This window comes from Schistocerca piceifrons, chromosome 4 (assembly GCF_021461385.2).
Source record: "Schistocerca piceifrons isolate TAMUIC-IGC-003096 chromosome 4, iqSchPice1.1, whole genome shotgun sequence".
Taxonomy (NCBI): domain Eukaryota; kingdom Metazoa; phylum Arthropoda; class Insecta; order Orthoptera; family Acrididae; genus Schistocerca; species Schistocerca piceifrons.
Window position 1 is genome coordinate 423,307,000 of NC_060141.1, and position 17,045 is coordinate 423,324,044.

The 17,045-nt window shown below is 38.1% G+C and overlaps 1 protein-coding gene across 3 annotated transcripts in view; it reads left to right on the top strand.

The window, feature by feature from the left end:
- Positions 1 to 17,045, top strand: part of LOC124796277 (mediator of RNA polymerase II transcription subunit 15) — a 168,029-nt gene that overhangs the window by 119,052 nt on the left and 31,932 nt on the right. For 2 of the 3 annotated variants that reach the window (XM_047260393.1, XM_047260395.1), the window contains exons 7-9: positions 5,411 to 5,665; positions 10,187 to 10,323; positions 10,454 to 10,536. In XM_047260393.1, the coding sequence (XP_047116349.1) occupies positions 5,411 to 5,665; positions 10,187 to 10,323; positions 10,454 to 10,536 (475 nt within the window). The remainder of the gene's footprint in view (positions 1 to 5,410; positions 5,666 to 10,186; positions 10,324 to 10,453; positions 10,537 to 17,045) is intronic. The other variant, XM_047260394.1, reaches the window with a different exon arrangement.

The window sequence follows — 17,045 nt, forward strand, 5'->3', positions numbered from 1 at the left end:
TTGTTTTTTTTATTCCTAAGTTATGTTAAACCAGGGCACATGTTCTCTAAATAAATTACAGCTAAATGCAATTTTTGAATATACTGTTACAGTTTAGCTTATGTGAGGCATGCTGGTTTGACTGTTAGTGGTACATTCTATTATTCAGAAATTATATTCCATCAGGAAATGTGTAAAGAAGTTGACTGATAGTTCATTGTAGCACATTTTGACAGTGAGCTAGCGAGCATCCAGTATTAAGTTCTGATTTGAATATTTGCACACAGAACTTGAATATACTGATTATGGCAATAATTATGCTGAAGTGTTGCTTCGAGAGGACAGTCCAGCTAAATTTGAAAAAAATATTTGTGAAGATTGAGCCCTTAAATGCTGCATCCATGAACCCATCTCATGAACAACACTAATGAGTAATTGAATTATGGATAGCTGCAACATTGCAGAGTACACTCTTGTTGCTACTGTGACAGTAGCAGTCAGATGTGCCATGCAGCTGGTTGTCAGTAGACCTTGCACTGGCTGTTAGTGTGAAATGGGCAAGATACACAACGTCAGTGCATTTGAGTGCAGCCAGGTGGGGCATGCTATCTGAGGCGGTTCCACATGTTACAGTGTTAATTACGTACTGTGTGTGCCTCAGTTATGGGGCTGCCTCTGCTAGCATAGATCACTTGCAATGAGCAGCAATGTGTTCATAGGGGCTGTTGCCCCCCCCCCCCCCCCCCAAGTCAATTCAGTGGTGGACAGAAATCATTGAGCAGCCATATTATCCAGAACCCACCAGCTCTTTATGAGGTACAGAAGCCACCCCACCACTATGTCGCTCATTTGAAGATACAAGATGTTTTCAAGAAGTAAAGGGAATTTTATAATTTCACTTGTTGGATTAGTCAAATTTGCACTCCTCCCCCCCCCCCCCCTTTTTTTTATTTATTAAACAGTAAACATGGCTGAAAAGTATCTGTACAGTGTTAGCCATGTCGGATATGGAGACTGTTATTGCCTACAGATATGTTACATGTGCTTTGGTAGTATTGGCAATTATTTTGCATAAAAGTAATGAAAGAATTTGTTATATATTTATATATATTTATTTTGTGTGTGTGTGTGTGTGTGTGTGTGTGTGTGTGTGTGTGTGTGTGTGTGTGTGTGTGTGTGTGTGTTTTCCGCATCTCCTCCTAAACCACAGGTCTGATTTCAACCAGACTTAGTGCACATTCTCCTTATTGTCAAGGAACAATTGTTGTTGGAGTGAGAACCACCTGTCTGCCACAGTTCAAAAGATACGAAGTCGTAAACTGTGAGGTGTGTGAAAAACTGCTGCATTGTGCATGGTCTTTAAATTTATTACTCCTGTCCTACTAACTCTATTCGCAACACTTTTTGCAGGCAGTATCAGCATATAGTGCTGAATGTACCAACAAAATTATATCTTTGTATGACACATAGATCAGGAGATTTGATGTCATAAACACTGAGCTGCATGAAAAAATGCTGCATCATGCATGAAGTTTTAGTGCATTTATTCTTTACGACAAAGGCACTCCTACAGTCGAGTAAACTTAAGAAAATGCCTGACACCTGGCATTCCTTTGGCAGCTTTCAGCTATGAAGCACAAATGACTTCAGGTGAAAACAGTTGCCGTCTATAGAGCTATGAGAAAGCATTCCTTAGGGATGTTTACAAAATCGCTTGTCTACACTGTGAAGCAACTGTGCCCAGCATATAGAAACTATCTGGGATATTACATTACAAAGACAGTTTTTTTTCCTAACAGAAAATTTGCAAAATAAATACCCTTGCAACGTTGGGTTTGTCAGTTTTACTATGAGAAAGGAATTAAATGAAGCTAAGTTTTAAAAATGTTAAGTATTGCTCATAGTGAATTCCTACGGTTGAAACAATAGTTTTCGAGTGGTAGGAACATTTCGAAGAAGATTGTGTAGATACTGAAGATGATGAGCGTTGTGGACATTCCAACACATCATTGAGTGATGAAATTGGGGAAAAAGTAAAGAAAGATTATGAACAATTGCCAAATTACAATCAAAAAATTAACTGATAATGTTGGTGTATCAAGTATCTCATGCCGTGAACATTTTTTTGGCTATTTTGGGAATGAGACGTGACAGCGAAATTTGTTCCCTAGTTGCTGAATTGTGAAAAGCAACAGCGGGGAATGCACGTTTCCCAGGCAACATTAGCTGAAGTGAACAGCTGTGTAGAGCTACTGAAACATGGCTTTCAGTTATGACTTTGAAACTAAGGCTGTTTTACCAGTGGAACCATTTTGAACGCCAAGACTGGAAAAAGCTCGGCAAGTGTGATCTAATGTGATGGTTGTGTTCACTGTGTTCTTCCATTTTAATGGCATGGTTTCTGCCACAAGATGGAACAAACAGCAAGAAATACTACTAACAAATTCAATGTTGTTTGTGTGAAGCAATCTGGAAAAAAAAGAACCTGGATTTGTGACAAAGTAATGCACCTGTTCACACTTCATTGCCTGTTCATGATTTTTGCCCCAAAACAATACTGAAAAGATGTGCCAGCTTCTTATTTACCAGGTAGATTTTTTTGTTTCCTAAAAATAAATAAAACCTTAAAAAACCGTCACTTTATGAGAATAATGGATTAGATTAAAAACCCATCACCGAGAGAGATAAAATCTATCCTAAAGATAGAGATCCAAAAGTGTCTTGATCGTTGGAAAAAATGATAGAATAAGGGTATAATATGTAATGAGGACTATTTTGCAGTGCATAACTTTGATGTAGGCATTAAATAAAATCCTTTCCAAACAACAAAATTCCTGAAATTTTTTGAACACACCTTTTATGTTCCGATAATTGGTTAATGACAGTATCAAGAGCTATTACTGAGATGTGCACAAGCTTCCCGACGGAATGTGTGAGTAGAGCAAAATCAGCTGTATTTATTAATGTTAAATTTACATGTTATACTATCCAGAGCCAAAACGTTCCCTTTTCAGGCACCTTTCAGGATGTAGAAATCAATTTAAGTTCACTATCAGAACAAGACAGCTTACCCCATTTTACTATATCCTAGATTCTCAACTAATATTAACTGTCATAGTTTTAAGAACATAGAGTGGCTTCTGAAAACTCTCATGCAATTCATTTTATCATTAGAAAAATTACTTTGAAAATATTTAGTCAAAGATAGAGAGAGAATTTCTTAACCACATTTAAGTTCATTACTTAGTTAGGATGTAATTAACATGTTACTGGCTTAACATGTTATTGATTGCTGTTTTGCAAACAGACTGGTGTAAGTGTAAGGGGCATAGCAGCATGTTTGCGGCCATGGGGTCACCAGCAAGTGTCGATAGTGTCTGCGGCAACGAAGTGCAAATTTATGTTTATATTATAAGGTATTGTGAGAGAATTGTTTGTAAATCAAAGAACGTTGTACAATTAGGACCAACAGAGTGAGGCAGTGCAGTTGTTAATACACTGACTTCATGTTTAAGAGGATGGAATCTGTTCTGTATGGCCATCCTTACTCAGGTTTTCTGTATTTTCCTAAATGATTTCAGGCAAATGCTGGAATGGGTCCTTTATCAAGGCCATAGCTGACCCTGTCCTCTGTCCTCATAAAAGCGCACTCATATCTTTTGTGTGTGTGTGTGTGTGTGTGTGTGTGTGTGTGTGTGTGTGTGTGTAATGATCACAAGCCCTACATCATTGAGAGATGATGCATTTCCATTATCTCTGAGTTCTTGAAATATAAGGGGCAGTCAGCAGGGAGAAGTAGGAAAAATAAATAAATAAGTGAAGTGAAGTGTTTATTATGTCAAAAGTAATGGCCTTAATGTTAATACATTTATCACACTGTGAGACAAGGTGGTCAGTTCCATCATGGAAAAAACATTTGTGGTTGTCTATGAAACCATGGTTGTACCCAGGCATGCAGCTCTTCAATAAAAGCAAATTTCTTTCTTGGTGGCACCGGAAGGAAATTGCATGGAAGGGATTGGTACTGTATGGAAGATGTGTAAAGGCATGTGTCCACTAGCAAGTAACTTCTGCAAGCACTTGGTGAGATTTTTAAAATAGAGCAAAAGTTTGTCCAAGTTTATTTCACCACTTTGCTTCAACAAGTTAATTTCGGAACTTGTTACAGGGACTTGCAGAAGTGTTTCTGCTAGTTGAGTCGTGAGATGAGCTGGTGGAAGTTTACAGTGTTGTATTTAGAAATGGATGCCACCATTGTTGCATTATTGTTGTTGTTATTATTAATGAAGAAAAATTGTTACAAAAAACAAAGCTAAGAAAGCAAAGACTGTTCATAGGGATAAAGAAGTGTACATTTTTCAGTTATAAAGAAATTTAAATGAAATAAAATCAGAGGTTCTTCTTCAGATTAAAAACTTTCAGAGAATTTCATAAGCCAATTTTTAGATTGCTGATCAATTTTTGCAAACAGTACCAGTATTTATTACTTTTTTTTACAAATGTAATGCATTTGTGTTCATGCTAAAATTAATAATCTACAAAAATTTGAAGACATCTGTACTGCCTTGATACTTCTCCTTGTGGTGAAACAAAATAATATGTAAATGATTATCTCACTTCCTTAGCTGTGGTGGTCAGTTTTGGTCAGTTTTAAATGTTAGGGATTCTCATGGTCCATTTGTTTTGGCCCATCTGTCTTCATGCTGTTCTCCTTTCCAACACTCGACATTTGTGTACTAGTATTGAAAACACACAACTTTTACAGCTTTGGGAAAAACTTAAAGCAACTGGCAAATTTGGTGAGTACTTGCAGCAAGATGTAAGAAACTGTTTCCACTAACTTGCAGAACGTACTTCTGCAAGCTGATGAAGCTTGCAGAAGTTGACTTACTGGGAATGTTTCCCCATCAAATAACTTGCAGAAGTAGCGCCTGCAACCGACTTGTGGAAGTTTATGTGCTAGAGGACACACATCTTTAAGGGCTTTGCAGAAAAACTTCTGCAGCATAGTCAAAACAGCCTTGCTCGCCTGCATATGGCCAAGGTTGTTTCGACTATGGGAAGCCCTTATGCATGCTCCATAGAATCTCAATCTCTCCCTGTGTGATTTCCATATTTATGGTGCCCTCAAGGAAGATATTTGTGGTCATTGATTTGCTTCAGATGAAGAAGTGCTCACTCGGGTAAAACTGTGGTTCCTTGGGTGTCTGCAGTCATTTTTCCATGAAGACATTGACCATCTGGTCTCATAGTGGGATAAATACACTAACAGTTATTGCAATTATTGTTAAAATAATAAACTGTTTATTTACTTTTTTCCATCTGTCTCATTTTCATTTGACTGCCTCTTATAATAAGTATATTGTTGTCAGTGTTATCTCCTTTTTGATGGTTGTCAATGCTTTATTGATTTTCTTTTTTCATTTTGAAGGTTGGTGCTATAGGCCAGATGGCTGGACAGATGCAGGCGCAGATGCAGGGAGCCCAAATGGGGCCCCAACTAACTGCACAGATTCAGCAACAACAGCTTTCAGGACAGATGAGAGTGCAAATGGCTCCTGGTCCACTGCAGAGCCAGATGCAAGCACAGATGCAAGTCCAAATGCAGACACAGATGGGTACCCAGATGGCTGGTCAATTACCAAGCCAGTTGCATGCGCAGATTCCTCACATTGCTCAGATACAGGTATTTATTTTAAATCAAAGATAGGTCAGAAATAGAAACCATAACAAAGTATCTCTGCGAATTGCTTCCTGCCTTTTGTGGGAATCTCTTTCACTTGTTAGCAAACAACAGGCACTTATGATCAGCTGTTGTTCGAGTGTGTATCCTTTTGTTCTGTGTTGTTTCTATCTTCCAGGCAGTTTATCATTGGTAATGATGTCTTTTGACTTGGAAGAGTAGGCACTCTAGTTTATTGAAGATTACAGGGAATGAGAATTACTTTGAACTTCACAATAAAAGATTACGTGAATAAAACTTTGAGGCATGATGCCCTAAAGGAACTCAGGTATATACCTGACTTGGCGAGAACAAAACCCAGTCTTAATAGTCTCCGTTCATGTCACTACATGAAGCACGAAAGATGCCAAAATAGTAATGTGGAGTTGGGGCAGAACAATATTGTACATTGAAGTGATTTGCTTCTCTTGCATTATCATTTCTCAAGGACACACTGCTAATTCCCATGAGGCATACGGTGCTAGAAATCAGTATAGATGTTATGAATCATGAGAGAGTAAAATTCCAATTTATTCATATTGCGGACATATTTACGTCCTGGACTTCCCATTCTTAGATTTGCATTGTTTTTGAGATCTGTGTTACATTCATGGTAAGTCTTACATGTATTTGTCCTGCAAGGTTACTGATGTCTTTTCCCTCCGAAAATATTCTAAAACCTTGTGTCTTTTTTGCGACAGTTGATGGTTTACATGTAATACCAATACAGGCAAAAGACTTACACGAGATGAAGTAATGTTTCTCCATAATCTTGCAATTATCTCCTCTAATCTAGTATCCTCAGTATCCAGCGACCCAAAAGCAGCATAAAAGTTCCTAGATATTGGTTGCTTTTGGAGAAAATTCTGCAAGTGAACACAACATTCACATCAATAACATGTTCATTTCATTGCTTTCCGAAAAACACACACACACACACACACACACACACACACACACACAAAAACACACACACAAAAACACACACACACACACACACACACACACACACACACACACCACCTCCCCCCCCCCCCCCTCCCCCCCTCATGGCCACTGTCTCTTAAGAAAGAAACAGAAAGGAGAATACTGTTTCGATGAAGTACAGCGTAAGGAAAAAAGCGGCCTGACAGTATCTGTTTGTGCCACAACACTTCAAAGTCAGCGACATCCAAATATAGTATCTCAAAGGGAACAAGTTCTAGAGAAAAAGAAACAGTTAATAACAAATCAAAAGTTGCATGAATGTCACGCAAAGAGTTCTTTGCAGTAGCAATAGGAGGAAAATCCAAATGTGATAAAAGTGAGTTTTGAGAGACAGCAGATCACTCATGATGAAAGCACTCCATAGGTGATGTATTCTATTCAAGACAGGTTTGGCTGTATAAATTGTGCATTATGATTCATTTCCCAGCACAGATCAAGGAAAGGAGTTCTTTTTATGTGTGACTTGAAACAGGATACTATAAAGTTCTGGAACAACATAGCATTGTCAGGATATTAAATAAAGATTGATAGCAGTCAATGTCAAGTCCAGTGCAGTAAAAGCCCTATGATCAAATATGCCTTTCAAAATAACTGCTCAGTGAGTGATGGCTTTTGGACAGTTTAAGAAGAACGTATAGTTGTCCGTACTGGACACTTATAGTGGAAATACTATAGAGGTTGAGGTACAGAAATTCACAAAGTACATCCGGCAAGGAAAGCTGCCACTTTGAAAAAGAAAAATATGGTCAACAATGAAAAGAAAAAGTATGTCTTAAAAAAACTTGTGAGGCCTGAACTTCCCTATTTGCATGTATCGACTTTTGAAGAAACTTGGTAACTTTGTCCATCCATTGCCAAATAAACAATGAAAATTTTAGAATGCACATATTCGGAATCGTGCCTACAAAAGCTGTGTAAATGTTAAATCATGTCTTACAGTATGATTTATAAACAATGTGTTTTCTCAAAAATTTACTTTTTTGTATGTGTCAAGTTATTAAAAAACGCTCCTAAGTTGTTGTTAGTAGATTACAAAGAATAAAATTTATTGTCAAGAGCAGTGCTCTTTGTGAACACTTTTAAACATGCACAGCTTAGTAACCTTCGGTATGGCACTAGATGACATTGATCTTTTCACATTGAACAAACGTGGTACGAATGATCGTATTACAAACAAATTAGGAATTTGAGAGCAGGTCTGCGCATGGTGTCAACCCGACCATTCAGCTCGGATGCCCGGATAAATTTACTCTCAAATGCTACTGATATTAGCAAATATCTTGAACTGTGAAAATATAGGATCCTGACAGTCTTTATTTGGGCTCACATGCAAACTTCAGTCCAGGTGAAACCAACCTATAAACGATTCATCCACTTTGATACCTGGTATGCTTTTCACAACAAATGTTTCTACCCTTTCAGCTTAGGCATCTGTGGTAAATACTAGGTGTTCCCAAATGAATGTCAGTGTTTTAAGGCTGGCATTTAGTACATTCAACTTAGAGCTATAAACAATACATCAGATGAAAGAGTGACTCAAACAGTTTTGTTTATGAAAGTGCTAGTAATAAAATTGGTGAATAGTGAACATAAAGCTTTTTATGTTTTATAGTTCACAAGGACTGAATCTATTGTTACAGTCCACTGAGCATTCCTTATTAACTTCCATTGTAACTCTCAAAGTGGTAATAACATCCATAGTGTGAAGACACTGGCTGTCTTGCAAGAAGAGGAGTATGATTTGACCAAGAGTGAGTGAAGAACATGTCGAACAAGTGAGAGTCTTTCATGCGTCGCCCCAAGAAATCATTTCGGAAGACTAGCCATGACTTAGCAATTCATGTTACGTCTGTATGGAGAGTGTTAAGGAAATGCTTACAACTAGGCCCATTCCATTTGTAGTTGTTACGAGCTTTGAAGCCTACAGATTATGGTTTGTGTGCTACCTCTGCAAACACTACTGAGTTATGCCAGTGATGTGGTACACCATCTTGCTTTCAAATAAAGAGTTGTGGTTCAGCTTCTTCCAATTGAGGAAAGAGCCATAACTCTAATGCAAGATAAGGAACACCACCTAGTTGTTTAACCAAGAAAGACTGGCCCATAAACTTTCTGATGGTATGTGGCACAGAAACATTCAACTTAGCGGAGTCCCGTTGCATCAGTACGATCATTTTCTGGATTGTCTAGTCGTCAGTAATGAATTCACATTTCACCAAAGTGGACATGTGAACAAACATATTGTGTGCATCTAAGGGTCAGCAAATCCCCTCAAGATGGTATTGTTGCAGCAGGACTCCTCTAAGCTGAATGTATCTGTGCAACATACTGTCAGAAAGTTTAAGGGTCAGTCTCTTTTTGGCCAAACAACTGTAACTGGTGTTTCTTATCTTGATGCGTTAAAACTATGGCTCTTCCCTCAGTTGGAACAAGGTGAAACACAAAACTTCATTTGACAGCAAGATGATCTGCTACATCACTGGCATAACTCAGAATGCGATTCGTTAAATGACATTTAATGTGACCACTGGACTGGCCACAAGGGGCTCGATGAAGAGTTATTTTGCATGACTTCCATATTCACACATGATCTTATGGCATGAGATTTTAGCATTTGGGATTTCATACAGGATCATGTGTATGTGCTTTTGGTACCAGATGATCAGCCCAACTATGGAAATAGGATTGAGGCAGTTGTTGTAACAGTTACCGCAGACAAAATGATCAAGGTCTGGGAAGAACTCTCCTATCGACTTGATGTATGCCATGTGACAAGTGATGCTCATAATGAACACCTGTAAGAAAAACTGTTTGAATTTCTCTTTTACTTAGGGTATTATGTATTATTGTGAGTTGAATGTAGTAAATGCTACAAAGTCTTCAAACCCCGATATTCATTTTCAAACATGTAGTATATCTGCTAAACGCCAAATCATTTAGTGCCCGTATCAGTAATCTCTTTCAGTTGTTCCCATCCTCCGAGAAATGTGGTTTGCACTTTCAAAACGATCGGTCAGGACAGGCCTGCCCCCATCCCCATCCCCAACCCCACCCAGACATAACCTGATACTATCTTACTTGAGATAATTTCAACCCCTTGCCCTGTACCAGCCACTAAACTTTTCTCCTAGCAGTCCCATACCTTACCATTACAGCTGTCCCTGACCCTGAACCTGTCTCCTTAATGTGTGTGGGTAATGAAAGAAAGAGAAGGGAAGAGGACCGAGGGTATGCTGTACCCTTATGGATATGATAATGATCAAATCTGGAGTTTTAATTTGTCTGCATGTACTGCTGCAACTTCTGCAAGGACTTCTGTGGATTACTGTTTTGTAAGAGCTATATTTCAAACTGTTTGGGAATCCAGTGTAATTTTAGAATTATTTCTCAGTCTATTTAGTTTGTAACTGTGTACCTTTTTGATTCTGGTGGTGTTGTGATGATGCCAGTTCAGTTCAGTTCGGTTCAGGGCAGTTGTATATGAATTGTCTGTTCCAGGGAAATGATAATATGATGATGGCAAATCAGGCAAGTGGTTTCGCTGGTTCACGACAGTTTTTAAGACAAAGTCCATCACCATCCGCCCCTTCACCAGCAGGACTCACTGCAGGGCCTGCAAGGTATTATGATGACCTGTAAGGAGAAGCTACAAAAATTTTGCAATTTGGCATTTATGAATTCGTGCATTTCTATTGTATTTTGTTTAAGGGACAGTGAAATAGAAAAAGCCGCTGTTGAAATTAATTTTATGTTATTTTTTATCAGCAATCAAATGGCAGCATCTCCCGCATTGGTTCCATCACCAAGTTCTCAGCTTACACCAATGTCAGTGCCTCAAAGATCAGTTGGTAAGTAGACCTTAATTTTTACCTTACCTTTGGTCTCTTACCAAACTCAAAATATCTTTGTCGTGGTTGCTTCATTTTATGAATTTCCTTCTTGATTCATTACTTCACAAAATGATGCAAAACTCACAAAACTAGATATCACAATTTTGTGTTTTGTAACATGCCCCTATGATGATTTTGGTGATGTGAAAATTTAGACTGATCATTTCCTTGTATATTGCAAGTAATGTAACTACTGGAATTCTTTTAAAACATTCACCTATCCTTATTTCAAGCATATTATTCTTTGATGTATAGCATCGTCATCACCATCATCATATTAAAAAGCAGTTACATGCTATATTAAATGTTTACAGCCAATTTAACATTGTTTTTCCAAATGGTGTCTGTTTTTAGAATGTTCCCTGTAAATTACGAAAAGTGTAGGTCCTTTTCAACAAGGATGAAAGAATTCTGCCCTCGTACTATAAGTATATTAGCTGCTGAGGGAGGGATGTGAGTGGTGGTGGTTGGGAGTTACTAGGCAAACAAGCCGTGACTGCCATCTGTTGGCATGTATAGGAAAAAAAAACCTAAGTCATTGGTGTAACAAGAGCTGAAAGGATTTGGAGACCACATGTTGTTGTGTGTGTTACGGTTACAGGCATCACACCATGCAGTCACAATTAATTGAATAGCGACAGCTAATGACAACTGTTTTTATAAAGGTGTAAAAAGAATTGGTGTAATGGGATTTATACCCATTACCTGCAGCATATCAACCGAATAACTTAATGACTATATTGGGGTGTGGTTTCATAAACCGATTTTGTTGTTGTAGCTTCAGTTGTTATCTAGTTGACCACAGGAAATTATTTTTTGTTGTTTTCTCGCAAACAATGGTTCACCAGGGAACGTGGTTGCAGGGTGTGATATAAAACCTGGGACCCTAACCTACATAACCACATATATAGTCTCAAAAAGTCTATCCCACCTCCAGGGACCTCTACTTGTAAGGAGAGAATTTTTAGGATAGGGTGCATACGCTGTGGGGAATCTGAGAAAAACCCTGTAATTTTTTCATCTGAGAGACAACTGGGAAAAATGCAAGAATTTTTTAGAATTGTTGGAATTTTTCGTTGTTTTAGTTTTCAGTTAAATTTTTTGTAATTTCGACTGGTAAGAACTGATACGGCTGTTTCCAACTGCTGCAGAATAATTCTGCAGCAATAAAACATAAACAAGGAAAAGAATATAGCTTAAATTGCAAAGGAAATGCGCTATTTACAACACAAAACTCACTGCACACACAAGCATCTACCAACAACAAACTGTGTCAAAGGCTTTAGGATGAAGACAATGTAATACTTCATAACAAAAAACTGCTTCCGATGAACGTGACATCAAAACTGTTTACATTAGGTTCTTTGGAGCAATTGCCAGTGGGCTCAAGCGCATGTGTAGTTAAGTTGCGTGTGAGCAGTACTCCTCCCGCTTCTCGCTACTTGAGTGTAGCAGGGTGTACACGATCCGGGACAACTGGGAGATCCGGGAAAAACCTGGGAATTTTTTTAGAATTCTGGGAATTTTTCGTTGTTTTAGTTTTCAGTTAAATTGTTTGTAATTTTGGCTGGTAAGAACCGATATTGTAACAAAGTATATTGCTGTATCCCGCTTCTGCAGAATAATACTGCAGCATTAAAACGTGAATGAGAGGAAAAATGAAAACAAAACTTAAGTTGCAAAGGAAATACGCCATATAAAATAACAGTGCTCGTACAAGTGTCTGCCAACAGCAAAATGTGTCAAAGGCTTTCGGAAGGCTATGCAATGCTTCATAACAACAAATTGCCTCCGATGAGTGTGACGTCACAACTGTTTACATTTGACTCGTTTAATCAGTTACAAGCGGGCTCATGCACACACGCAGTTGAGTCGCATATGAGTAGTACCTTCTCCCGCTTCTGGCTACAGAAATGTGGCTGTTGGCTATGTAAATAGCAGTAGCAGCAACCAGCCACATGGTGTACCCGGAAAAATTGTACTTGCGCGCCCAAGCTGCCAGATTCACGCATGCGCAGCAGGCCCGGATCTAGTGGGGGGTGGGGGCAAACCAGGGTATCTGAATTGGGTGGCAATTTCAGGGGGAGGGGGCAAATTCATATTCTTGAGGAATAAAACCTTGTTTCACAAAGCACCTAGCATCCAGCACATGTTGGTCTATCAATTATTCATATGATTTTGAAACGCACATTCTAAGTTGATTTCTGAATGAATTATAAGTTGATTTTTGAATGAGTGCATAGTGTACATGATGCCTCTGCCAGGGGAATCCTCGTCACATCTAGAAATAAACTTTCCTGCAGACAAAACGAGACGGGGCTATATGAGCTGAGCGGAATAAAGCCGAACCAGTGAATGCCAACTGCTGCTTGTTTATGTGGTTGATTCGGCTTACGAATGTTCAGTGGTGTTATAATTACTAGTGAAATCCGTAGGTTCAGACTACCAGAGTGGAAATAAATGACTAACAGGAATAACAGGTAAGAAAGATTACGTGTTATCTTCTCAGTGTATTCAAGCAAGTGAAATTTTTACAGAAAAGTTTTGGCCAGATCACTACATTAGACAGGGCCAGTGGTAGTCCCCAGCTAGCAGCTGCTTAAATTCCATTCTGGGAGTAGCGCGAAAAATGCATTGTACAAACTTGTAATAACGCCTAACCGGAGAATAGTCACTGCATTACTAAACCAGTAATTGTGGCAGGGTTAGTAAAGTTAACCGGAGAATGAGTTTTGACAGTGGTAGGAATAGTTATGGAATTAGTGATGACAAGACTGTTTGTTAGAAAGAGGAAAGAGAAGAAACGTGGGCATCACACAAATTATGGAAGAGTATGATGATTCCAAATTTATACAAAAATTTCATTCTACTTCTTTCCCATCTCGTGCATGAGAAGCTGGAGCGTATGAATGAAATGTGAAACTATTTCCTAACGTACAGCTGTTTGCTTGTAGTAGGCCAAATAGGTATTTCGTATTGGTACTTCGTGAATTATATTCTGTCGTATTATGAAAATGATCATTATTGCCAAAACAGTCTCGCTTATTTGGTGTGTGTTACAATTACTGCAGTTCCACAGAGCGAAATACAGTGGCGTGTGCATGCTTGAGACCAAATAACGTGTCTTACATTTCCTCGAAGATATGTTTTATTTATCAAACTTTTCATAAAGATGTGCGCTACAAAATGAACTTATTTTTTCTTTACTGCTCTCATGTCAAATGAAAACAAGGCAGATTTCTGTGGCTAGGAGCTATCAAGTGAATTAAAATACATTCACATAATTACAGAAGGCTAAAATATGTTACTAGTTTCAGATTTTATTTTATTTCCACATTTCTGGCAGTCAAGCATTAATTGCCTTGCAGAACAATAAAGTTATTTTTGTTGGTTGGCTAAAGAAATTTGGCTTTTAGTAAGCTTTCCTGTTGAGGCAGTCAATTTATTTGAAACAAAGTGGTTAGTTTCAACTGTTCGCTGCATTTCAAGTACACATTTTCTTCTTCTAGCACGGTATGGCATTATGCCATAATTAAGGACCAAACATGACGTAATACACTACTGGTATTACAAGAAAATTTACGTCCCAAAAACCACACTGAAAAGTTTCATATTAGGTCAAGGCCTACGTCATTGGGAATCAGGACATATGTGCACTGTTTGGCGTACTCTGCATTTTAGTATGGTTCACGAAATTCCGACACTTTTGGAGTATCTTCTGATCTATTGTTTCTTTTATGACATAATGTAAGAAAGATCTTTTAATGTTTCACACCTACGAACATACGGGCTTCCTACACAAGCATGGTGACGCCTCTTATCTGGTGCTCTCTGGCAACTGCTGAAATGAATCTATTTCTAACAGGTTGTGGGAAAATATTGCGAAGTACTGTTCGAAAAGCGTTATTTTCAAAGTAAATTTCCTTTTATGTAAGATGAACTATGTACGATTAATTTCTTAAATCGCAGAGTTTACCCTCTTTAAAAAGTCAACTCTTTGTTGATGAGCCATTTAGAAGAATTTCGAGCCCAGAAGGTCAGAGATTTATGTCGGTTTTAAAAATTTGTGTGATGTATCTTAAAGTGTAACATGCTCTAAACAGATCAACATTATATGTGAAAGCTTAGCTTCTCTTGTAGCTTATTAATCTTCGAGACAAATATTATACGTGAAAGCTTTTCTTTTCTTGTAGCAACACTGTGTATATTAATTTAAACCATTAACTTTTCCTGTTGGTGGAATTCAAATTTATACTTTTGTAATACGAAAATATGCAGCATACATGTTGCTCCACATCAAAGATCTTTCCAAAACTTGTCCCCCCACCCTCCCCTCCCCCTCCCCGAGTTTCGTTTTCTAAAGTGCCAGGAAATTCTACACTGCTGTATAAAACCATATTCATTCAAAGGATAAGTTTTGCAGTTCCGATGGAAAGTATTCTGTCACTTAACATGGAAAAAGTGTATTTTCACCTGGGAGAAAACGTATTTTTAATCAGGAGATCTGGGGAAAATCCGGGAACTTTTTTTCCTTGTCTGCATATACACCCTGGTGTAGCTGTTAGCTGTATTGGCAGTGGCAACAATCAGCCAGATGCTAATCAAAAAAATTTTTCTGGAACGCCCTAGCTGCCCGATTCGCTCATGCCCAGAGCAGTCTGGGTTGAACTGGGGAGGGGTATACTCCCTATATGATCCATGTTTATGTTTAGTAATTTTGCCCCCCCCCCCCCCCCATTTTACAGCTCTCGTGTCAAATGAAAACAAAACGGATTTCTGTGGCTGGGAGCTGTCAAGTTAATTAAAAAGCATTCACATAATTGTGGAGGACTAAAATATGTTTTTAGTTTCAGTATTGTGATTTTATTTTATTTCTATGTTCTAGACACTTGAGCATTAACTGCCTTGCCGAATAATGTCGTTTTGTCAGTTTGCTAAAGAAAATTGGCTTTTATTAATCTTGTCAGCTGAAGCAGGTGGGTTTCATTCCGCAGATGGGTTTCATTCCACACTATTGGCTAGTTTCAACTGTTCTTTGAATTTTAAGTGCATGTTTTGATCTCCTGGCACATATGGCATCATACCATAATAAAGAATCAAACATGAGATAATACAGTACTGGTACTACAAGAAAATTTACAACTCGAAAACCATACTGAAAAGATTAATATCAAGTTGGGGTGTACTTTATTGTCAATCTGGACATACAAATGTGCATGTCAAGCCAAATTATGAATTTTAGTATGGTTTATGAAATTCTGATGTTCTGTTTCTTTTATGGCGTAATGTAAGATCTCTTAATGCTTTTTATGTACAAACACACGAGCTTCCTATGTCATTGTAGCTGCGCATGCAGTAATGCCTGTTTTCTGGCACTCTATAGCAAATGCTGAAATGAATCTATTTCTAACAAGTCGTGGTAAAATATAGTGAATCGTGGTTTGAAAAACGTTTCTTTGAAAGTAAATTTTGTTTTGTGCGAGATGAACTATGTTATGTGTGATCACTCTCCTAAACCAGAGAGCGTTTGATTCTCATTTAAAACTTTGCACTTTGAGGACCAGCCACTTAGAGGAATTTTGACACTGGAAGACCAGAATACATTTATGTCATTATTTAAAATTTTATTGACATATTTTTGTGATGTACCTTAAAGTGTATCATGCACAAAATAAGACTGACATTATATGTGAAAGCTTAGATTTTCATGTAGCTGCTCTGTGTACATTAATTTAAACCATTAACTTTTCCTATTTGTGTATTCACACTACTTAAGTGATGTTGCTATTAGCTGACTACTTCACGTGTTTTGTGCTGTGAATAACTGCTATCATCGGCCGATGAGATTGCGTGACATGAGCCATGATTGGTTTACAATCACAATCTCGATTTCAGTGCTTCGGAAAGTAGCGTGCTGTGTGTGGTCGAATTTGAATTTATACACACACACACACACACACACACACACACACACACACACACACACACACAGCATACATGTTGCTGCGCAGGAAAGATTGTTCCGAAATGCACCCCCTACCCCCACCCCCAACCCCTCTTGAAAGTTATGTTCTACGCCACTGTATAAAACTGTAACCATTCAAAATATTGATAAGTGTTACAGTTCCGAGAGAGAGTATATGTCACTTGACACGGAAAAAGTGTATTTTCACTGATAAAAAAATGTATTTTTTAAACAGGAAATCTGGGAAAAATCCGGGATTTTTTTTTCCTTGTCCGCAAATACACCTTGTAGGAATTCCTACAATAAATAACGGTGCTCTTACAGACAGACAGACAAATAGATAATTTTGAAAGTAATTGAGATGATGGGAAAGCAGTTTTAAATCCCCTTAACTGAAAAATTTGAATCGAAGTTTGCCTGTTTTGTCCAGAGTTTCTGGTTATTTCTCAGGCTTAGCTTTGCAAAAATTCCAAATTCATCTCTCACAAGGAGATGTTCCTAG